We start from the raw sequence: 21,209 nt of genomic DNA, 5'->3' as shown, positions 1-21,209 counted from the left end.
CACATTTAACAAGCTACAACCAATTTACCAAGCTATAACCCATTTAACAAGCTACAATCCAATTTACCAAGCTGTAACCCATTTAACAAGCTATTACCAATTTAACAAACTATAACCGATTTACCAAGCTATAACCAATTTAACAAGCTCGTTATCATGATACGGACAGATTATACAAGTAACGAACTCATACGCCATCACAAAAATACTGCCCCGGATAAAATTGTATAACTGCTAGTGTGAATATCATCCAGTGATGTGACTGAGAATTCAGAGGTTGCAATTTTTTGAAAGTCGGGTTGTTTGAGGTTCTTCATTGGTTTTTGTCTCAAGGTACTTGCACAGGTAGTCCTTCCCTATATATACCCCTTATATATGATGTCCAAAGCCTGATTGGTGTCTTAACAGTGAAGGTAACTCACCTAAGATCTTAAGGTCCATAGTTCAAGCCCCTGTCATGCCATTAAACACCAGCAGGTGAGTCGACCCAGCCTGTCACCCTTCTTAAATGGCTTAACGTTTTAAATGTGATGTTGAAGGAGCTGCGCTCCAACGCGAGTCGAAAGAATTGACGCGACCAAAGACGGAATTCGTCCGAGTTGCTTTATTGAAACAAAACAGCTCAGGTATTCTGACTAAAGCCCGTTTATCGGGCAGCAATATATATACACATTTATGTCGGGAAGTTTGCCCGGCAAAAGCTATACCGGGCATGCCCGGGTGTCAAGGGCGAGCCTTGGAAAGGCGAGTCTGGACCTGCCCGGGCGTGTTTGGCTGCGGCCTGGCAAGTCGAGGCTGGGCGTGCCCGGGCGCTCTGGACGAGCACTGGAAAGGCGAGAGCGGGCATGCCCGGACGCTCTGGGCGAGCCCTGGAAAGGCGATAGCAGGCATGCCCGGACGCTCTGGGCGAGCCCTGGAAAGGCGATAGCGGGCATGCCCGGACGCTCTGGGCGAGCCCTGGAAAGGCGATAGCGGGCATGCCCGGGAAAGACGAGACTGGGCGTGCCCGGGAGGTTCGGGCGTGCCCGGGAACAGTGAGTCCGGGCATGCCCGGGAGAGGCGCGTCTGGCCGTGTTCTGGCCGGTGCAAGGCGATTGTGTGCATCCAGCGGTAACCGCTACACACGCCCCTCCAGAATCGACCAGCACCGGCAGGGTCAATTTAAGGGGGGTCCGGATGACCCGGCCGAAGCGACCCCTGGAGGGTCGTGGGGAGGGGTCCGACGTGGTGGTGGGTGGTTGAGCGGGGGGAACTGTGGACGGGGGGCGGCCTCGCCGCAGAGGAAGGGCCAACCGTGGTGGTCGGTCGACGTACATGTGCGCCGGTTTGAGGCGGTCCACAGAGATCCGGTCCGACCGGCCGCCAACGTCGACGACAAAGGACTTGTCGCCCCGTCGCAGGACCACGGCGGCCGGAGTGGCCCCCGGTGCGCGTCATGACGCACAAAGACGTACTCCGCTGTGCGAAGCACCGGGGGGACGTAGGACTGGGGGCCACCGTGGCGGGACGTTGGCACGGGGGCAAATCGGCGGGCGGCCTCCTGGAGGTCCGAGCGCTGATGTGCGGCGGACCAGGGACTGGTAGCGTTGGGCACGAATTCGCCCGGGACGCGGAGCGGCTGGCCGTAGACGAGCTCGGCGGCGGACGCCCGGAGGTCCTCCTTGGGGGCCGTGAGGAGGCCCAAAAGGACCCACGGCAGCCGGTCGGTCCAACTGTCGTCCTGAAGGCCGGCCATGAGTGCGGCCTTCATGGAGCGGTGAAACCGCTCGCACAACCCGTTGGCTTGGGGGTGGTAGGCCGTGGTGCGGTGCAGCGTGACCCCCAACGAGCGGGCGACTGCGCCCCAAAGTTCGGACGTGAACTGTGGGCCGCGGTCGGACGAGATGTCCGCCGGTGCGCCGAAGCGCGTGACCCAGGTGGCGATGAACGCCTGCGCCATGTCGGCGGTGGTGGTGGAGGTGAGGGGCACGGCCTCCGGCCACCTGGTGGTCCTGTCCACCATGGTGAGCAGGTGGGTGAACCCCCGCGATGGGGGCAGGGGACCCACCAGGTCCACGTGGACGTGGTCGAAACGCCGTGCAGGCACGGTGAAAGGAAACAGCGGGGCCTGGGTGTGGCGGTGGACCTTGGCCTGCTGGCAGGCCGTGCAGGCATTGGCCCAGTCGCGGACGTTCCGTCGAAGGCCGTGCCAGACGAAACGCGCCGACACCAGCTTCTGAGAAGCTTTCCGGCCTGGGTGAGAAAGGCCGTGGATGGAGGCGAAGATGCGGCGCTGCCAGGAAACGGGCACGATGGGGCAAGGCTGGCCCTGGGAGACGTCGCAGAGCAGGACGGTGCCCGCGAAGGGGATGTCGGCCAGGCGGAGGCCCGTGTCCGCCGCCCGGAGGGCCAGCACCGAGGTGTCGGTGGTCTGGTCGGCCGCCATGAGCGCGAAGTCCACGCCGAGGTGGACCGCGTTCGCGCTGGCCCGAGAAAGACAGTCGGCCACAGCGTTGTCTTTGCCGGCGACGTGCCGGATGTCCGTGGTGAATTCCGACACGGCGGAGAGGTGGCGCTGCTGGCGGGCCGACCACGGCTCCGTGACTTTGGCCATTGCGTAGACCAACGGCTTGTGGTCGACGAAAGCCGTGAACGGGCGGCCCTCCAGGAGGTGTCGGAAATGGCGAACGGCCAGGAATAGACCGAGCAGCTCGCGGTCGAACGTGTTGTATTTTAACTCGTTCGGCCGGAGCTGCCGGCTGAAAAAAGCGAGTGGCTGCCAAACCCCGTCCACCCATTGTTCATGGACGGCGCCCACCGCGTAGTTGGAGGTGTCCGTAGTGAGGGCGATGGGCGCGTTGAGCACCGGGTGAGCCAGCAGCGTTGCGTCGGCGAGGGCCCGTTTTGCGCTCGCGAAGGCCGCGTCCATGGCCGCGGACCAAACAATGTCATGCTTGGCCGGCTTGTCCCGGAGGGCCTCGTAAAGGGGCCGCATGAGCTGAGCAGCGCGGGGCACGAATCGGTGATAAAAATTCACCATGCCGAGGAACTCTTGTAGGGCCTTGATGGAACGGGGACGTGGGAACGTGGTGATGGCCTCGACCTTGGTCGGCAGCGGCACGGCCCCGGTCTTGGTGATGCGGTGGCCCAAAAAGTCAACGGTCGTCGTGCCGAAGTGGCATTTGGCCGGGTTGACAATTAAGCCATGCTCGCTGAGGCGACCGAACAGTGTTCGGAGGTGGAGGAGGTGCTCGGCGCGGGACGTGCTGGCGACGAGGATGTCGTCCAGATAGACGAAAAGAAATGGCAGGTTGCGCAGCACGCCGTCCATTAAGCGCTGGAACGCCTGGGCCGTGTTCTTGAGGCCAAACGGCATCCTCAAAAATTCGAACAGGCCGAACGGCGTGATGACGGCAGTCTTCGGGACGTCGGCCGCCCGGACAGGTACCTGGTGGTATCCCCGTATCAGGTCAATTTTGGAAAATATGACCCGTCCCGCCAAACGGGCGGAAAAGTCCTGGATGTGCGGGATCGGGTACCTGTCGGGGGTGGTAGCGTTGTTGAGGCGGCGGTAGTCGCCACACGGGCACCATCCGCCCCCCGGCTTTGGCACGATGTGCAGTGGTGAGGCCCACGCGCTATTGGAGCGCCGCACGATGCCGAGGTGCTCCAACGCGTCGAACTCGGCCTTTGCCACGGCGAGCTTGGCCGGGTCGAGGCGGCGGGCCCTGGCATAGACCGGCGGGCCCGTAGTGGGTATCTGGTGCTCGATCCCATGCCGCACTGCGACGGCCGAAAACGTCGGCCATGTGAGGGCCGGGAATTCCGCGAGCAGGCGAGCGAACTCGTTCGCCGTCGGGAGGGCGCACGCCAGTTCGGTCGGCGCGGAGCTGCTCAACGTGCACGCCAGGGAGCTGAAGGTCTCGGCGTTGACAAGGCGACGACGTTTGACGTCGACCAGCAGCCCGTGCGCGCAGAGGAAGTCGGCGCCCAGCAAAGCCATGGGGACGCAGGCGGTCACAAAGGTCCACTGAAAGCGCTGGCTGCCGAAGCAGAGGGTGACGTTGCGTGGGCCGAAAGTGCGTATGGCCGAGCCATTAGCAGCGACCAAAGAGGGGCCGCAAACGGCGTCCCGCCTGTCCTGCTCGGAGGCGGGTATGACGCTCAGTTGGCCGCCGGTGTCACAAAGGAAACGCCGCCCGGACGCTTTGTCCCGAATAAAAAGCAAGTTGCCCGAGTGGCCGGCGCTCATGGCTGGGAATGAACGCCGGCCCGGCCGTTTCCCGACTTGCCGAAAGTGCACGGGGGTCGGCACGTCCGAGCCTAGTGTCCGAACCTGGCATGGTAATAACACCACGCCTGGTCAGGTGTAGGCCACGGTTGTCGTGTTGGAGGCGGTCGGCGTGGCGTAGCGGCCGCCAATTGCGCCGGCAGTTCGGCCGCCGACCGTGCCGGGTGCTCGGGCGCCATGGGCGTTGCTTTGGACGGCGGCGGGCTCCAGGTCGCTGCCCCGATGCGTTGGCCTGCCGAGGAGATCTTGTCGGCTTCCCTGGTGAGGGCGCGGGGATCCGTGATCTGCGTGCTTGCCAGGGTGAGGTGTACCTGGCTAGGCAGCTGACGGAGGAACAGCTCTTGAAAAAGAAAATCCGGGGCGTGCTCCCCGAGCAACGAGAGCATGTAATCCATTCGCTCGGACGGGCGCGTGTCGCCGAGCTCGGGCAGGTCGAGCAGGCGCCGTGCACGTTCCGCTGATGAGGGGGCGAAAGCGTCGAGGAGGAGCTTCTTGATCGCGCCGTACTTGTCAGCGGCTGGCGGGTGCTGGAGGAGGCTGAGGGCGTGGGCCGCTGTGGCTGAGCCGAGTGCTGCTACCACATGATGGAAGCGGGTGTCGTCGGCGGTGATGCCTCGCAGGGCGAACTGGGAGTCCGCCTGGGCGAACCAAACCGCCGCGTGAGCCTCCCAGAAGGTAGGCAGTTTGAGGGCAACTGCCGTGTCCATGTCGGTAGGTCACCAATGAAGGAGCTGTGCTCCAACTCGAATCGAAAGAATGGACGCGACAAAAAGCTGGAATTCGTCCGAGTTGCTTTATTGAAACAAAACAGCTCAGGTATTCTGACTAAAGCCCGTTTATCGGGCAGCATTATATACAAGCACTCGAATATCTCATGCCAGAGCGTTTGCCCTTAAAAGGCGCGACTGGGCGTGTCCGGGAGACCTGGGCGAGTCTGGACATGCCCGGGAATGGCGAGACTGGGTGTCGTCGGACGGGCCGGGCGTGCCTGGACATGCCCGGGAACGGCGAGCTGGGTGTCGCCGGACGGGCCGGGCGAGCCCGGGAAAGGCGAGTCCGGGCATGCCCGGGAAAGGCGAGACTGAGCGTCTCCGGGCGGTCTGGGCGAGCCTGGCACAGCGATCGCTCCGTGGTTGCGTCCTCGGCAGGTGTAAGGCGATTGTGTATGTTCAGCGGCAACCGCTACAAGTCTCCTCCATTGAAACCCGAAGAGGACTAATAGAGTTAGGATGGTAGTAAGGCAGGGATGTTTATCATCTTTCACTCAGGGAATGGTATCCCTGCAAGGGTAGTGACGGTAGGTCAGTAGACCATGTTCAAACTTCAAACGGGTTTATGTCCGTTTCCGGAAGTTACGTCAGAATGCAGATGGCGTGGACGTGAAATGGTGCTGTATGCTGACAGTTAATAAATGTACGATAATTGATCGTTGTTTGTTGATTCTGTGGAGTTACATTACAACAGGTCTGAGGAAGTAAAGTGGGGATGGGGGAGTGCAAAGACGTTCGTACGATTGCGCAGGCTTGATGGGTCAAATAAGTAATAACGTCCTCCTGTGCCACGTTTCTTGTACGGTATGTCCTTATTAGGAAAAGAAGGAAACGGGAGAAATATACTAGGAGTATAACATACGTCTTCTGTTGTCATACCCTTCCTCCCGTCCATGGTACAATATACTAGGAGTATAACATACGTCTTCTGTTGTCATACCCTTCCTCCCGTCCATGGTACACGGAATCTTGTGGTGAGGCTATTGCCCAGAAACAACTTGCTTTCGTCTCCTGGAAAGCAAATCCAACAGAAGGAAATCTCATTTCCTTCCACAAAGCCCGAAACAAGTGTGTGTCCACCCTCAGGAGAGCCAGGAAACAATATCTCTCTGTTCTCAGGACCGAACTCTCTTATCTGTCTCCCTCTTCCAAATCCTGGTGGCGTCTGGTCAAATCTGTTTCTGGTGTTTGTTCCCCCTCCATCCCCTCCCTCACCTCAAATGGCCACACGGCTGACTCCGCACGTGAAAAAGCTGAATGCCTCAACTCTGTGTTTGCCTCTAAATCTTGTGTCCCAAACCCATCCCTCTCTGTACCCACCGTACCCTGTCGTACCCAGCTGCTCCTGGGCTCTGTGTCCTTTCCTCCTGACAAGATGGAAAAGTTTCTGTCAACCCTCGACTCTGATTCTGCAACTGGACCTGACGGCATCAGCCCACGGGTCCTAAAATCCTGTTCTTCCACTCTTTCACTCCCTCTCTCTGTTCTCTTCACCCTCTCTTTTGCTCAAGGTCATCTTCCATCTGCTTGGAAATCTGCCAACATCACCGCTTTACACAAAAAAGGTGTAAAAACAGATCCCAGCAACTACAGACCAATCAGCCTTCTCCCAATTATCAGCAAAGTCATGGAATCCATCATTGCTTCAGATATGAAATCTTTCCTCTTCTCCAATGGCTTGATCTCTGATCATCAATTTGGTTTCAGACCTGGATACTCTACTCTGGACATGCTGCTTCTGCTTTCTCAACAATGGATGGAGGTCCTCAATGCCAAACAGGAAATTAGAGCAGTCTCCTTTGACATATCACGTGCCTTCGATACGGTCTGGCACCCCACTCTGCTCACCAAACTCTCCTCTTTTGGTATCCATGGAAATCTCCACGCATGGCTGGCGAACTTCCTCTCTAGTCGTAGTCAACGTGTGGCCCTGAATGGGTTTCTCTCATCTCCTCTTCCTGTTCAGGCTAGAGTTCCACAAGGCAGTGTTCTGGGCCCTGTGCTTTTTCTGGTCTTCATCAATGATCTCTCTGACTCTCTTGAAAATCCTCTGTATCTCTTTGCTGATGACTCTATTCTCTGTCGCTCCATTCTTCATCCCTCAGATCGGCAGTCTGCAGCCTCCTCACTCTCTGCAGACCTGGACAAAATCACAGACTGGGCAAACAAGTGGAACATGTCTTTCAATCCTGACAAATCTCACACTCTTACGATGTCTCTCGAAAAGACCGACTGGACAACCCTCCCATCCACTTTCTGAATAATCCTCTCCAAGAAGTTCTGTCACTCAAGCTTTTGGGTCTCACTATCTGCCATGATCTTTCCTGGAAAAACCACATTTCAAATCTGGCCTCCAAAGCCAGTCGCCGACTGGGCATCCTCCGTCGTGTGAAGTCCTTCCTTGGCACACCTGAGCTCCTCACCACATACAAGGCTTTCATCCGCAGCTCAATGGAATACTGCTCTCCCCTCTGGGCTGGTGCTCCTGCGTCACACCTAGCTCGTCTTCACGCTGTTGAAACCAAAGCATTCAGAATCATTGGAATCTCCCGCGATGAAGCTAACTCCAAGGGCCTCTCACTCACTCAGCGCAGGCAGGTTGGTGGTCTTTCCGTCTTCTACCGACTCCTCTCTGGCCTTGCCCCCACAGCTCTCTCTGGGCTCTGTCCCGCAAATATTCCTACAGGTCGCACAAGATCTGCCTGCAACCCTCTTATGGTCAAACTGCCAAAATCAAGACTCTCTGCACATCTTCACTCCTTCATTCCTCTTTTCTCCCGCCTCTGGAACAAACTCCCTCACTCTCTTCAATCCCACTCCACCCTCCAGGTCTTTAAAACAGCTGTTCACCACCATCTCTTATCTTCCCCCATCCAAAACCTTGATCTTTTCTACCCCCGCTAATTTCACCCCAAATTCCACTTTTTTGAAATACCAACTTCTGTCCTGGAAGTCCTTGGTGTCCTTGTATTTTATACTTCTCCCTCCCCCCCCCCCTTCCCACGCCTCCTCCCCCCAAGCCCTCTCCCTTCCACACATCTCCCTTTTTTTTTTTTCTTTTTTTTTGTATACTGAATCGAGGCTCGTGAAAGAGCTAACATTTATTTCACAAACAAATCAACCAGACAAACAAAACACACAAAAAGAGGGAGCGGAAGACAAGATGGGAAGAGAAGGGGAAACACACAACCACAACATTTGAGAGCAGGGAGAAGTGTGGGAGGGAGAGGGCTTGGGGGCAGGAGGCGTGGGAGGGGGAGGGCGGGGGGGGGGGGGGAGAGGTATAAAACACAAGGGGACCGAAATTAGCGGGGGTAGAAAAGATCAAGGTTTTGGATGGGGGAGGATAAGAGATGGTGGTGAACAGCTGTTTTAAAGACCTGGAGGGTGCAGTGGGATTGAAGAGAGTGAGGGAGTTTGTTCCAGAGGCGGGAGAAAAGAGGAATGAAGGAGTGAAGGTGAGCAGAAAGTCTTGATTTTGGCAGTTTAACCATAAGAGGGTTGCAGGCAGATCTTGTGCGACCTGTAGGATTATTTGGGGGACAGAGCCCAAAGAGGGCTGGGGGGGCAAGGCCAGAGAGGAGTCGGTAGAAGACGGAAAGACCACCAACCTGCCTGCGGTGAGTGAGTGAAAGGCCCTTGGAGTTAGCTTCATCGCGGGAGATTCCAATGATTCTGAACGCTTTGGTTTCAACAGCGTGAAGACGGGCTAGGTGTGCGGCAGGAGCACCAGACCAGAGGGGAGAGCAGTATTCCATAGAGCTGCGGATGATAGCCTTGTATGTGGTGAGGAGCTCAGGTGTGCCAAGGAAGGACTTCGCACGACTGAGGATGCCCAGTCGGCGACTGGCTTTGGAGGCCAGATTTGAAATGTGGTTTTCCCAGGAAAGATCATGGCAAATAGTGAGACCCAAAAGCTTGAGTGACAGAACTTCTTGGAGAGGATTATTCAGAAAGTGGATGGGAGGGTTTTCCAGTCGGTCTTTTCGGAGAGACATCGTAAGAGTGTGAGATTTATCAGGATTGAAAGACATGTTCCATTTGTTTGCCCAGTCTGTGATTTTGTCCAGGTCTGCAGAGAGTGAGGAGGCTGCAGACTGCCGATCTGAGGGATGAGGAATGGAGCGACAGAGAGTAGAGTTGTCAGCAAAGAGATAGAGAGGATTGTCAAGAGAGTCCGAGAGATCATTGATGAAGACCAGAAAAAGCACAGGGCCCAGAACACTACCTTGGGGAACTCCAGCCTGAACAGGAAGAGGAGATGAGAGAAACCCATTCAGGGCCACACGTTGACTACGACCAGAGAGGAAGTCCGCCAGCCATGCGTGGAGATTTCCATGGATACCAAAGGAGGAGAGTTTGGTGAGCAGAGCAGGGTGCCAGACCGTATCGAAGGCACGTGAAATGTCAAGGGAGACAGCTCTAATTTCCTGTTTGGCGTTGAGGACCTCCATCCATTGTTGAGAAAGCAGAAGCAGCATGTCCAGAGTAGAGTGACCAGGTCTGAAACCAAATTGATGATCAGAGATCAAGCCATTGGAGAAGAGGAAAGATTTCATATCTGAAGCAATGATGGATTCCATGACTTTGCTGATAATTGGGAGAAGGCTGATTGGTCTGTAGTTACTGGGATCTGTTTTTGCACCTTTTTTGTGCAAAGCGGTGATGTTGGCTGATTTCCAAGCAGATGGCAGATGACCTTGAGCAAAAGAGACGGTGAAGAGAACAGAAAGAGGGAGTGAAAGAGCAGAAGAACATGATTTTAGGACCCGTGGGCTGATGCCGTCAGGACCAGTTGCAGAATCAGAGTCGAGGGTTGACAGAAACTTTTCCACCTTGTCAGGAGGAAAGGACACAGAGTCCAGGAGCAGCTGGGTACGACTGGGTACGGTGGGTACAGAGAGGGATGGGTTTGGGACACAAGATTTAGAGGCAAACACAGAGTTGAGGCATTCAGCTTTTTCACGTGCGGAGTCAGCCGTTAAGCCGTTTGAGGTGAGGGAGGGGATGGAGGGGGAACAAACACCAGAAACAGATTTGACCAGACGCCACCAGGATTTGGAAGAGGGAGACAGATAAGAGAGTTCAGTCTTGCGAACGGTGAGATATTGTTTCCTGGCTCTCCTGAGGGTGGACACACACTTGTTTCGGGCTTTGTGAAAGGAAATGAGATTTCCTTCCGTTGGATTTGCTTTCCAGGAGAGGAAAGCAAGTTGTTTCAGGGCAACAGCCTCACCACAAGATTCCGTGTACCATGGACGGGAGGAAGGCTATGACAACTGAAGACGAGATGGGATAAATCTGTGCATGAGAGAGAGCAATTTACTTTGAAAGAATTCCCAGGATGAGTTGATGTCAGAGGCGGTAGAGATGGGAGACCAGTCCAGATGATTGATGGCTGCTTGAAGACCGTGCCAGTTGGCCTGAGTGAAATGCCAGACTCGTCGACGCTGAGGAGGCTCTCTGAGAATGGTCAGAGAGATGTCCACTTTGACAAGCACATGATCAGATGAGCCGATTGGAGCAGAAGAAGAGCAGCAGACATTTTCAGGGAAGTTTGTCATAACCAAATCCAGAAGAGAAGATGCTCCGTTGACTGAGATCCGGGTCGGGAAATTGACAGATTGTGTCAGTCCCAGTGAGTCGCAGAAGTCCTTTGCTGAAGAGCCATGGCTGGTGAGAGAGGTACCCACACCCAGCCAACTGGCGTGGTGACAATTGAAATCACCACATATGAGGAAGAGAGAGTTGGGATGGGTAGATAGAAGTTGGTCCATATTATCAGACAGTGAGATGTAGATGGAGTCATCGCTGTTTGGTGGACGGTACAACACACATATGAACAAAAGGTTGGAGCGAAGGGGAAGCCGTAGCCAAAGGTATTCCTGGGGGTGAGGTGGAGAGAGGGCAGTGGAGGGCGAGTGAGGAAGAGAGTTTTTTATAAAGATAGCAACCCCACCTCCAGGACGAGGCTCAGGTCTATCATACCGGAGGAGGGAGTAACCTGGGAGAGATACCAAGGCATCAGAGACATCATGAAGGAGGAAAGTTTCTGTTAAGCAGATCACATCTGGTTTGTCAGAAGCAACCTGTATGGAGAGGTCAGTCAAGTTTGAGCGAAGGCCCCGGATGTTTGAGGTCCATACCGTTAATGAAGAGGAAGGGGGAGCATCGGGTCCAGAACAGGGGGGAGGAGGGGTAGGGTAAGATGTGGAAGAGGAGGAAGAGGTAGGGAGAGCTGTTGAAGGTGTGTCAGAGATTTCAGAGATTTCAGAATAGCTTGGAGAAAGGGAAGAATGGGGCGGACAAAAGGTTTGATGGAGATTGGGTGAGGCACAGTGAGGTGTTATTTGAGGAGGGGGAAGAGCGAGGCAGAAGGTTGGGGGAGATGAAGGTGAAAGTTGGAAGGGGGAAGAAGCAGGGAGGATGCTTTGAGGAGGAGGGGTGAGAGGGGAGTCTAGGAGGGGAGGAGCGAGGGAGAGTCTCGGAGGGGAGGGGTGTGGGGGGAGTTTAGGAGGGAGGGGAGGGAAGGGGCAAGGGGGGAGATTTGAAAGGAATGGGTGATGGGGAGGATTTGGAGGGGAGGGGTGAGATTGGATTTTGAAAAGTGTACGATTCATGGGAAACGAACATTTTTTGCAAAATGAGTTTGAGACCTTCGAGTCAAAAATACGTTTCAGGACACTGGAGGAGGGGTGGAGTTCTGGATAGTTTAGGGAATGTAGAAAGGAGGAACTGTAAGAGATGGTATTATATATATTTTTTGGAATGAATAGATTTGGTGAGCAAGACGAAAGCATCCTTTTGTAGGAAAAGAAGAAAAGGGTGTTATAATATATGAGAGAAAATAGTTGTTCAGGGGAGAGATTATACATTTCTAACCACGTGATCGCGTGATCGCGAACGAAGAACGAACGAACAAAAAGAACAACAAATAAACGAATAAGACCTGGGAAGGAAATATTTTTTGGGTTTTTTTTTTTTTTTTTTGTGAGTAGAGATATTAAACAAGGAGGTATGGGGTGAACGACTGGGACGAAACAGAGAACGAAAATAATTTCAGCGCATTCGACAAATCGCTGAGAGAAAAACAAAACCACAAGGTCGGAGACGGTACGGTAGCCGAAGCCTACGAGTACTAGGCCGCAGAATACTCGATACGCATTAACCGACGATTGTGTATACATGTACGAAAAATTAGCACCGAAAATTTTCCAAAAAGATACGCTCTAGGTACAGACACCGAAAGATAGATACAGTCTCGACAAAAACACAATTGAGAAATATCACTTAGCTTCGAAAGCGTGAGCGCATGGAACAGCTTCGAAAAGACGTGACCTCGCCGTGATGTCGCGAGCCTGCTCTCAAATGTTTTGTTTGTGTGCTTCCCCTTCTCTCCCCATCTTGTTTTCCGCTCCCTCTTTTTATATGTTTTGTTTGTCTGGTTGATTTGTTTGTGAAGTAAATGTTAGCTTTCACGAGCCTCGATTCAGTATACAAAAAAACAAAAAAAAAATACAGACAGGAATGAGAATGTGGGGGTAAGGTTCAAAACCTATCAGATTTGCGTACGCAAAATGTAGATGGAACCCCATCAAATCTTTGATAAATATCTGCAACACCATATCTTTCACTTATTGTTAATACATATACAGGACTTATTTTTTAATTTACTTTTGCACATCACCTCTATCACAGGTCCAACATGGCCGCTACATGTAATGCTGTTGTTTTAGGTTTAATATCCTTGATTGTTATATTATATTTTTGATTATTATATTTTTCCATCTTGAGATGATTTAAAACCTAAAATATAAAAAATAACACGAATTATAAAAGGTCTAGTGAAAACGAGCCCGAGTGTACGTCGTGACGTCATTCCGGCCTGTTTTGGTGACGCGCTCCGCGACGGTGACGTCATTTTTTTTTTTTTTTTGCGCCGGTTCCTGCTGTACTGTGGTATTTCTTATTCGAGAGTGCTCGTGTCGATCACGAGATATTCATCGGTTTTTTTCCACAGCTGCATCTATTTTTCGGTGTCTTTTTCTCAACAAACACATTGAGCATCCGGTCGGTACGTTTGTTGTTGTTTTATTTTTTATACCTTCCCCCGGAAGTGAACGATGTTTGAGAATTTGATCGGTGTGTCTTACTATTATTTCTTTACTTTATATTTCTCCCGGAAGTGAATCAGGTTTGAGCATTGGGTCGGTGTGTATTTTTGTTTTTACTTTGTATTTCTCCCCGGAAGTGAGTCAGGTATAGAATGGAAGACCAACTGAAACATTAAGCCTTTCAAATGTTGATAAATAAGCCCATCGAGATTACTTGAGCTCGTATTAAGCTTTGTACAGAAACCCGATTGTTTTAATTTAAGTTTAAAACGTCTCGATCACGCTATCGCTGTCCCACGTGACCCGAGACAACGCAGTTAAGACGACCAAGTTCGTATGTACTACGTTGTTGTTTTATTTTCTGTTGTCTCCCGTTCGTAGGGGATTTATTTCGTCTGCCACGTGAAAGAAATATAATTCAAGATACAGACCAACTTGCAGGAACATCAATCTGCCGCCGAACAAAAGGTCAGAGGCCTCTGTTTGCTCGGCATCTGCTTTTTGGGACCACCTGGTGTTACTATCACAACTACATAACATAGTGCATGGTATGCATAGAATACCTACCCCGCGCAGTCTTGAGAAGGACTTGGTGGGAGGCAACTCTTCTATTTTTTTATATAGCTCAACTGGACTTTAGTCGGGTGAGCTTATGCGATCGAGCAGTGTCCGTGAGACGCGAGTGAGTCTGTAAACACTTCTAATTCAGTCATTATCGCTTCAACTACACACACAATTTGGATGAAACTTGGCCATAAGCTGCCTACCTGATATCTAACGAAGGTGTATTGACCGCATCAAAATCTGTGAACATTAAGGGGGTATACTGGGGGGGGGGGGATTTGAGCCCCCAAAAGAGGTGGAGGGGGGGGGGGGATTGAGCCCCCAAAAGAAGTATTTACTCTCTTCTCCGAAACTACACGCACAGTTTTGGTGAAACTTGGCCATAAGCTGCATATATGATGCCTAGCGAAGGTTTATTGACAGCATCAAAATCCGCCATCATTAAGAGGGTATACTGGAGGAGGGGGGGGGGATTGAGCCCCCAAAAGAGGTGGAGGGGGGGGGGATTGAGCCCCCAAAAGAGGTATTTGCTCTCTTCTCCAAAACTACACACAATTTTGATTAAACTTGGCCACACGCTTCATATCTGATGCCTAACGAAGGTGTATTTACCGCAACAAAATTTGCGCTCATTAAGGGGGTAAACTGGGGGGGGGGGGGGGGGGGTGATTGATCCACGAAAAAGGTATTTGCTCCCTTCTTCGAAACTACACGCACAGTTTTGATGAAACTTCGCCATAAGCTGCATACCTGATGCCTGGTGAAGGTGTATTGACAGCATCAAAATCTGCAATCATTAAGGGGGTATATGATCCTGGGGGGGGGGGGGGGGGTGGATGGGGTTGAGCCCCCAAAATAGGTATTTGGTCTCTTTTCCGAAACTACACGCACAGTTTTGATGAAACTTGGCCACAAGCTTCATATCTGATGCTTAATGAAGGTGTATTTACCGCATCAAAATATGTGATCATTAAGGAGGTCTATGGTGGGAGGAGGGGGTCTTCAACCTCCCCAAAATAGGTATTTGCTCTCTTCTCTGGAACTGCACACACGAGTTCAATGAAACTTGATCACAACCTTTATCGCCCATGATGTACCAGTTTGTTCACGGCATTAAAAATATCAGGGTCTGAGCTTCAGATCCGCGGTCCTATTTGCTTTGCTTTCTCAATGTGGATAGCGAACCCACTTGAGGGCAACATCAGTTCACAGCTTGCAATAACTGTGTCCATCCTAGGACAAGCCAGAGAACATATCCTGCTAATCTCCTTTTTCAAAGGGGTAGTACCTTGTCAAGTCCGTCTTTGGTGCATGCTGCGCTTCATCCCTTCTCTCACCTCAAACAGCAACACCAGAGACTATTCTTGAACCAAGTCTGAATGTCTCAACACGGCGTCTGCCTCCAAGTCTCGTGTACATGACCCAGCCTGTCTGTCCCAATTTCAGCCCCTCGTATACACTCTCGACTGGTCTGTATGTCCTTCTCACCCAAGAGGGGAGAAAAAGTTCTGTCTAAACCAAACCCTGCTTCATTGGAGGGACCCAGATGGAATTGCTGCCCGTGCTCTCAAAAGCTGGCCTTCTGCTCTTGCTTTTCCTCTGCCTACACTCTTCAAGCTGTCCTCCAAGGCCATCTCCCTTCTTTCTGGAAGTCAACAAACACAAGTCTCAAGAATGATGCAAAAGCAAATCCTCTCAACTACAGAACAGTATGCTTCCATGTACTATGTGCCGTCACGGTATCCATCATTACTGTTGACATCAAGGCTTTCCTCTTTTTCAACATCTTGATCTCTGACCACGAGTTTGTATTCTATCCATGCCAATCAATGCTGGACAAGCTGTTGCTGCTCTGAACAATAGTTAGAGGCCCTAAATCTACAGCCAGGTCAGGGCCATCGCTCTGGACGTTCAACATAGTCTGTCATCCTGCTGTACTTGCCAAACTCTCTGCCTCTGGCATACAAGGAAGCCCTCACACCTGGCTTTCTTACCTCTACCCGTACAGTCAACATGTTCCTATTGTGGGAGAATTTATACTTTTAATTCTCCATTTTGTCGTGGTTTACATGAAGCATTTATTTCCTTCAGAAGAGGGAGAAAACCATCTCGGCATGACTTTTAATGACATCAGGTATACACGGATATTTAAACACAACAGCAGTTACAGGACAAAGTCATCCAGCTCATCATTTCTCCCAGAATCCTTTTACACAAATCATTTATATAGTCTTCAGTTGTTTACCTCCTGGGGGGTGGTTGTGCGAGTTTGAAATTGCAAGGCAAGAAGTTGGGAGGAGGAAGGTGGTCCTCCAAGGCCATCTCCAAGCAAGATTCCAAGCAAGGCTTACAGTGAGAAAATGAATACCAGATGCTCAAATTATGGATTTAGAGTTCTACCTGCAGCATTAAAGTACCAACCCTGTACCTCCATAAAATAGCAGGGTTGGTCAAATTGGGCAATTACAAATGCATGAAAGCAAAAATTTAAATATTCATGTGTTACCCAAAATGTCAAGTTTTTCAACTTTTCATTCCAGGAAATCAAGAAAATTTCGCAAAAAATACCAACCAGTAATTTACAATCAGAATCAATTTCTAGGGTTCTAAAGGTTTTTTCAAGCATGATGTTGGACAAGTAAAGTAAATAAAAGTACCATAAGAGTTATTGGCCGAGTGCCATTTTTTTTTGGCACCTTGCCAATATTCGGTATTTTTCACTTTTTCCTAGCAAATAAGTTGTGACCAGCACTGATTTTAATTGGAATTTATGGGAAACAAACACGCTCATGTTTCTTCTACTTCTGCTGTATTTATTATGTGCAGCATAATCTGCATTGAATCTTTTTTTTTTTTCTTTTTTTTTTTTTTTGTATACTGAATCGAGGCTCGTGAAAGAGCTAACATTTACTTCACAAACAAATCAACCAGACAAACAAAACACACATAAAGCGGGAGCGGAAAACAAGATGGGGAGAGAAGGGGAAGCACACAAACACAACATTTGATAGCAGGGAGATGTGTGGAAGGGAGAGGGCTTGGGGGGAGGAGGCATGGGAAGGGGGGGTGGGGGGTGGAGGGAGAAGTATAAAACACAAGGACACCAATGACTTCCAGGACAGAAGTTGGTATTTCAAAAAAGTGGAATTGGGGTGAAATTAGCGGGGGTAGAAAAGATCAAGGTTTTGGATGGGGGAAGATAAGAGATGGTGGTGAACAGCTGTTTTAAAGACCTGGAGGGTGGAGTGGGATTGAAGAGCGTGAGGGAGTTTGTTCCAGAGGCGGGAGAAAAGAGGAATGAAGGAGTGAAGGTGAGCAGAGAGTCTTGATTTTGGCAGTTTGACCATAAGAGGGTTGCAGGCAGATCTTGTGCGACCTGTAGGAATATTTGCGGGACAGAGCCCAGAGAGAGCTGGGGGGGCAAGGCCAGAGAGGAGTCGGTAGAAGATGGAAAGACCACCAACCTGCCTGCGGTGAGTGAGTGAGAGGCCCTTGGAGTTAGCTTCATCGCGGGAGATTCCAATGATTCTGAATGCTTTGGTTTCAACAGCGTGAAGACGAGCTAGGTGTGAGGCAGGAGCACCAGCCCAGAGGGGAGAGCAGTATTCCATTGAGCTGCAGATGAAAGCCTTGTATGTGGTGAGGAGCTCAGGTGTGCCAAGGAAGGACTTCGCACGACGGAGGATGCCCAGTCGGCGACTGGCTTTGGAGGCCAGATTTGAAATGTGGTTTTCCCAGGAAAGATCATGGCAGATAGTGAGACCCAAAAGCTTGAGTGACAGAACTTCTTGGAGAGGATTATTCAGAAAGTGGATGGGAGGGTTGTCCAGTCGGTCTTTTCGGAGAGACATCGTAAGAGTGTGAGATTTGTCAGGATTGAAAGACATGTTCCACTTGTTTGCCCAGTCTGTGATTTTGTCCAGGTCTACAGAGAGTGAGGAGGCAGCAGACTGCCGATCTGAGGGATGAAGAATGGAGCGACAGAGAGTAGAGTCATCAGCAAAGAGATACAGAGGATTTTCAAGAGAGTCAGAGAGATCATTGATGAAGACCAGAAAAAGCACAGGGCCGAGAACACTGCCTTGTGGAACTCCAGCCTGAACAGGAAGAGGAGATGAGAGAAACCCATTCAGGGCCACACGTTGACTACGACTAGAGAGGAAGTCCGCCAGCCATGCGTGGAGATTTCCATGGATACCAAAAGAGGAGAGTTTGGTGAGCAGAGCGGGGTGCCAGACCGTATCGAAGGCACGTGATATGTCAAGGGAGACTGCTCTAATTTTCTGTTTGGCATTGAGGACCTCCATCCATTGTTGAGAAAGCAGAAGCAGCATGTCCAGAGTAGAGTGTCTAGGTCTGAAACCAAATTGATGATCAGAGATCAAGCCATTGGAGAAGAGGAAAGATTTCATATCTGAAGCAATGATGGATTCCATGACTTTGCTGATAATTGGGAGAAGGCTGATTGGTCTGTAGTTGCTGGGATCTGTTTTTGCACCTTTTTTGTGCAAAGCGGTGATGTTGGCAGATTTCCAAGCAGATGGAAGATGACCTTGAGCAAAAGAGAGGGTGAAGAGAACAGAGAGAGGGAGTGAAAGAGCGGAAGAACAGGATTTTAGGACCCGTGGGCTGATGCCGTCAGGTCCAGTTGCAGAATCCGAGTCGAGGGTTGACAGAAACTTTTCCACCTTGTCAGGAGGAAAGGACACAGAGTCCAGGAGCAGCTGGGTACGACTGGGTACGGTGGGTACAGAGAGGGATAGGTTTGGGACACAAGATTTAGAGGCAAACACAGAGTTGAGGCATTCAGCTTTTTCACGTGCGGAGTCAGCCGTGTGGCCATTTGAGGTGAGGGAGGGGATGGAGGGGGAACAAACACCAGAAACAGATTTGACCAGATGCCACCAGGATTTGGAAGAGGGAGACAGATAAGACAGATAAGAGAAGCATAATCTGCATTGAATCTTCAAGCATAATCTGCATTGCAACTGTGCACAAATACTGTAAATCCTCGCCCCCCCATCTGTACGCTAGCCCAAGCTGTCATGCCAAAATATCAAGGCAAAATGACGAGTAGGCCTACATGTATAGAATTTTCACACACATGTTTGGTGAAGCACCATTTACAAGAAGTATGTGCACAAGGCTTGACTTATCCATGAAGGACAATAAATGCATGTGGCATCATACTACTTACACTTGAAAACCCCACGGGATATTAAGTTGGCCGCCAGAAGTGTGATTCAAAGGTCAAGTCATTGTCTTGTGAGCCTAATTCACAAAGTACATACAAGTACAGCATTGTTCAGTAAACGATATTCTTTGTCTCGTATATGAATAAAATATCATGCACACTGGATGCACAGCACTGAGCAGCATGCACAGGTCTTATCAATTGCACAAACTATAATGACTGTCTCAATCATTTTCCTGTCATGAGTCAACAAAATGAATCAGATTGTCATATAAGTAGTGGACAGGTCACAACACCCCTGTTGCTTCTGCGATGGCCGGCTGGCTTACAGTGAGAGCAGGTTGGCCTGGCACGCTTGCCACCAACAGCAGCAGAGTCACCAGATGGCCAATAAAGGTATATTTCCGGCGGTTTATTGCTGATAAACGATCAATCCGGAAGCGAAAACGGTGAAACACGCGGCGCCGCCTTTCAACGGCGTTTATACGCAGTAGATGTTTAGCGCATCTGGTACAAGAATCTGGTAGCATGACACATATATATGTATGTATATATATATATATATATATATATATATATATATATATATATATATATATATATATATATGTATGTATATATTTATATATATATGTATGTATATATATATATGTATGTATATATATATATATATATGTATGTATATATATATATGTATGTATGTATATATATATATGTATGTATGTATATATATATATATATGTATGTATATATATATATATATATATATGTATGTATATCATATATATATATATATATGTATGTATATATATATATATATATATATATATATATATATATATATATATATACAGTATATATATATATATATATATATATATATATATATATATATATATATATATATATATATATATATATATATATATATATATATATCTATCTATATATATATACATATATATATATATATATATATATATATATATATATATATATCTATCTATATATATATATATATATATATATATATATATATATCTATCTATAATTCCAGCAATCTCTGTGTGTCTGTCTGTGTGTCTGTGTGTTTGTCTGTGACCGCTGTTTCTCGACAACCACGGGTCCGATATACTTGAAACTTGCCAGGTATATTGCTGGGGACCCGAGGATGTGCCTTTTCAAGGTTTCATATTAATCGGACAATTACTGACCGAGCTATGTCCAAAAAACGCTTCAACCAATCAGAGAGCAGCGAGCTATCACGTGTGCCGAACGTGGCGATCAGACTCTGCCTCGGACGGCACATTTGACAGCGTATTCATTTATTTCACGTTGGAAAACTATGTTGCCGTTAAACTATGTTTTAAAACGAATTCAAACTGCGATTAAATTAAAACGATTCATCCTAACTGCGATTTGCGAACTTCCGGACAGTGACGACTTATCTTCCGGCAGCCAATCACAGAACGCTCTGTTGCGTAGGCGTGGCCGATGTGAGACGAGCGGAGCTGAGCGTTACGAGCTGACCGCCATTACGGTACGTAATTCGATTTCTTATGCGCATTATTTCTCCCAATTCAGTCAGAGCGAAGGGCGGAAGCGAAGAGCGTTGGTTTTTTTTGTTTACGGGCGTACGGGCGGGGTAGAGCGTACGGGTAGCGTTTTTTTTTTTTTTTGGCCACGGGACGGGCACCCACGTACGGCCAATGCCCTATGTTGGCGTTAAACTATGTTTTACAACTAATAAAAACGAATTTGCGATTCATTCGCTTTCCTGCGCGTTTGTGTACGCGATGGCGATTTCTTTACCAAACTCCGGAAGCCGTTCGCTTTGGACCGAACCATTGCATGTAAATAGAGGGGGGGGATTGTCACCACTCGCAAGCCGTTCGCTTTGGACCAAACCATTTCATGTAAATAGAGGGGGGGGATATAATTTTAGATATATATATATAGTACGGGCATGCCCTAGTATATATAAAACCACAGTGTTTGTGTGTGTGTGTGTGTAATGTTACCAGTAGACTCCTAAACGGAGAGGCTCACGTACTTGATATTTGGCACAAACATGGCCATTGAGCCTGGGAAGAACATGGTCGACCTAAAAATTTATTTCATAATATTTTTAAACCATATTTTTACCTGAGCGCATTTCAGCGAGGCATATTATGACCGGAATGGCAGAGCAGCGCGCTGATTCGCTCAGAGCGATCACGTGATGTTCCTTGCCGCCATTAACTCAGTTACGCGTTCGCACGTATTTCAGAGCGAAAAGCGATTCCGTTTTTTCACAT

General features: G+C 49.7%; 2 protein-coding genes across 10 annotated transcripts in view; one reads left to right on the top strand and one right to left on the bottom strand.

Moving 5' to 3' along the window:
• Window positions 1-12,763, bottom strand: part of FTCD (formimidoyltransferase cyclodeaminase) — a 73,677-nt gene extending 60,914 nt beyond the window's left edge. The window contains exon 1 of the mRNA XM_078780112.1: window positions 12,728-12,763. The gene's annotated coding sequence lies outside the window, so the exon portion shown is untranslated. The remainder of the gene's footprint in view (window positions 1-12,727) is intronic.
• Window positions 12,764-13,142: 379 nt separating this feature from the next.
• The window catches only part of LOC137430097 (uncharacterized), a 31,288-nt gene continuing 23,221 nt past the window's right edge, over window positions 13,143-21,209 (top strand). For 3 of the 9 annotated variants that reach the window (XM_068120648.2, XM_078780110.1, XM_078780105.1), the window contains exons 1-2: window positions 13,143-13,182; window positions 13,536-13,622. In XM_068120648.2, coding sequence (XP_067976749.2) covers window positions 13,164-13,182; window positions 13,536-13,622 — 106 coding nt within the window. In that variant the 5' untranslated portion in view covers window positions 13,143-13,163. Of the gene's footprint in view, window positions 13,252-13,274; window positions 13,300-13,535; window positions 13,623-21,209 lie in introns of those variants that run through there. The other 6 variants (XM_078780109.1, XM_078780104.1, XM_078780103.1 and 3 more) reach the window with 5 other exon arrangements.

The sequence above is a fragment of the Myxine glutinosa genome, chromosome 6, assembly GCF_964187855.1.
Source record: "Myxine glutinosa chromosome 6, kmMyxGlut1.1, whole genome shotgun sequence".
Taxonomy (NCBI): Eukaryota; Metazoa; Chordata; class Myxini; order Myxiniformes; family Myxinidae; genus Myxine; species Myxine glutinosa.
The sequence above is the reverse complement of the archived record's forward strand: the minus strand, read 5'-3'. Positions and strand labels throughout refer to the sequence as shown.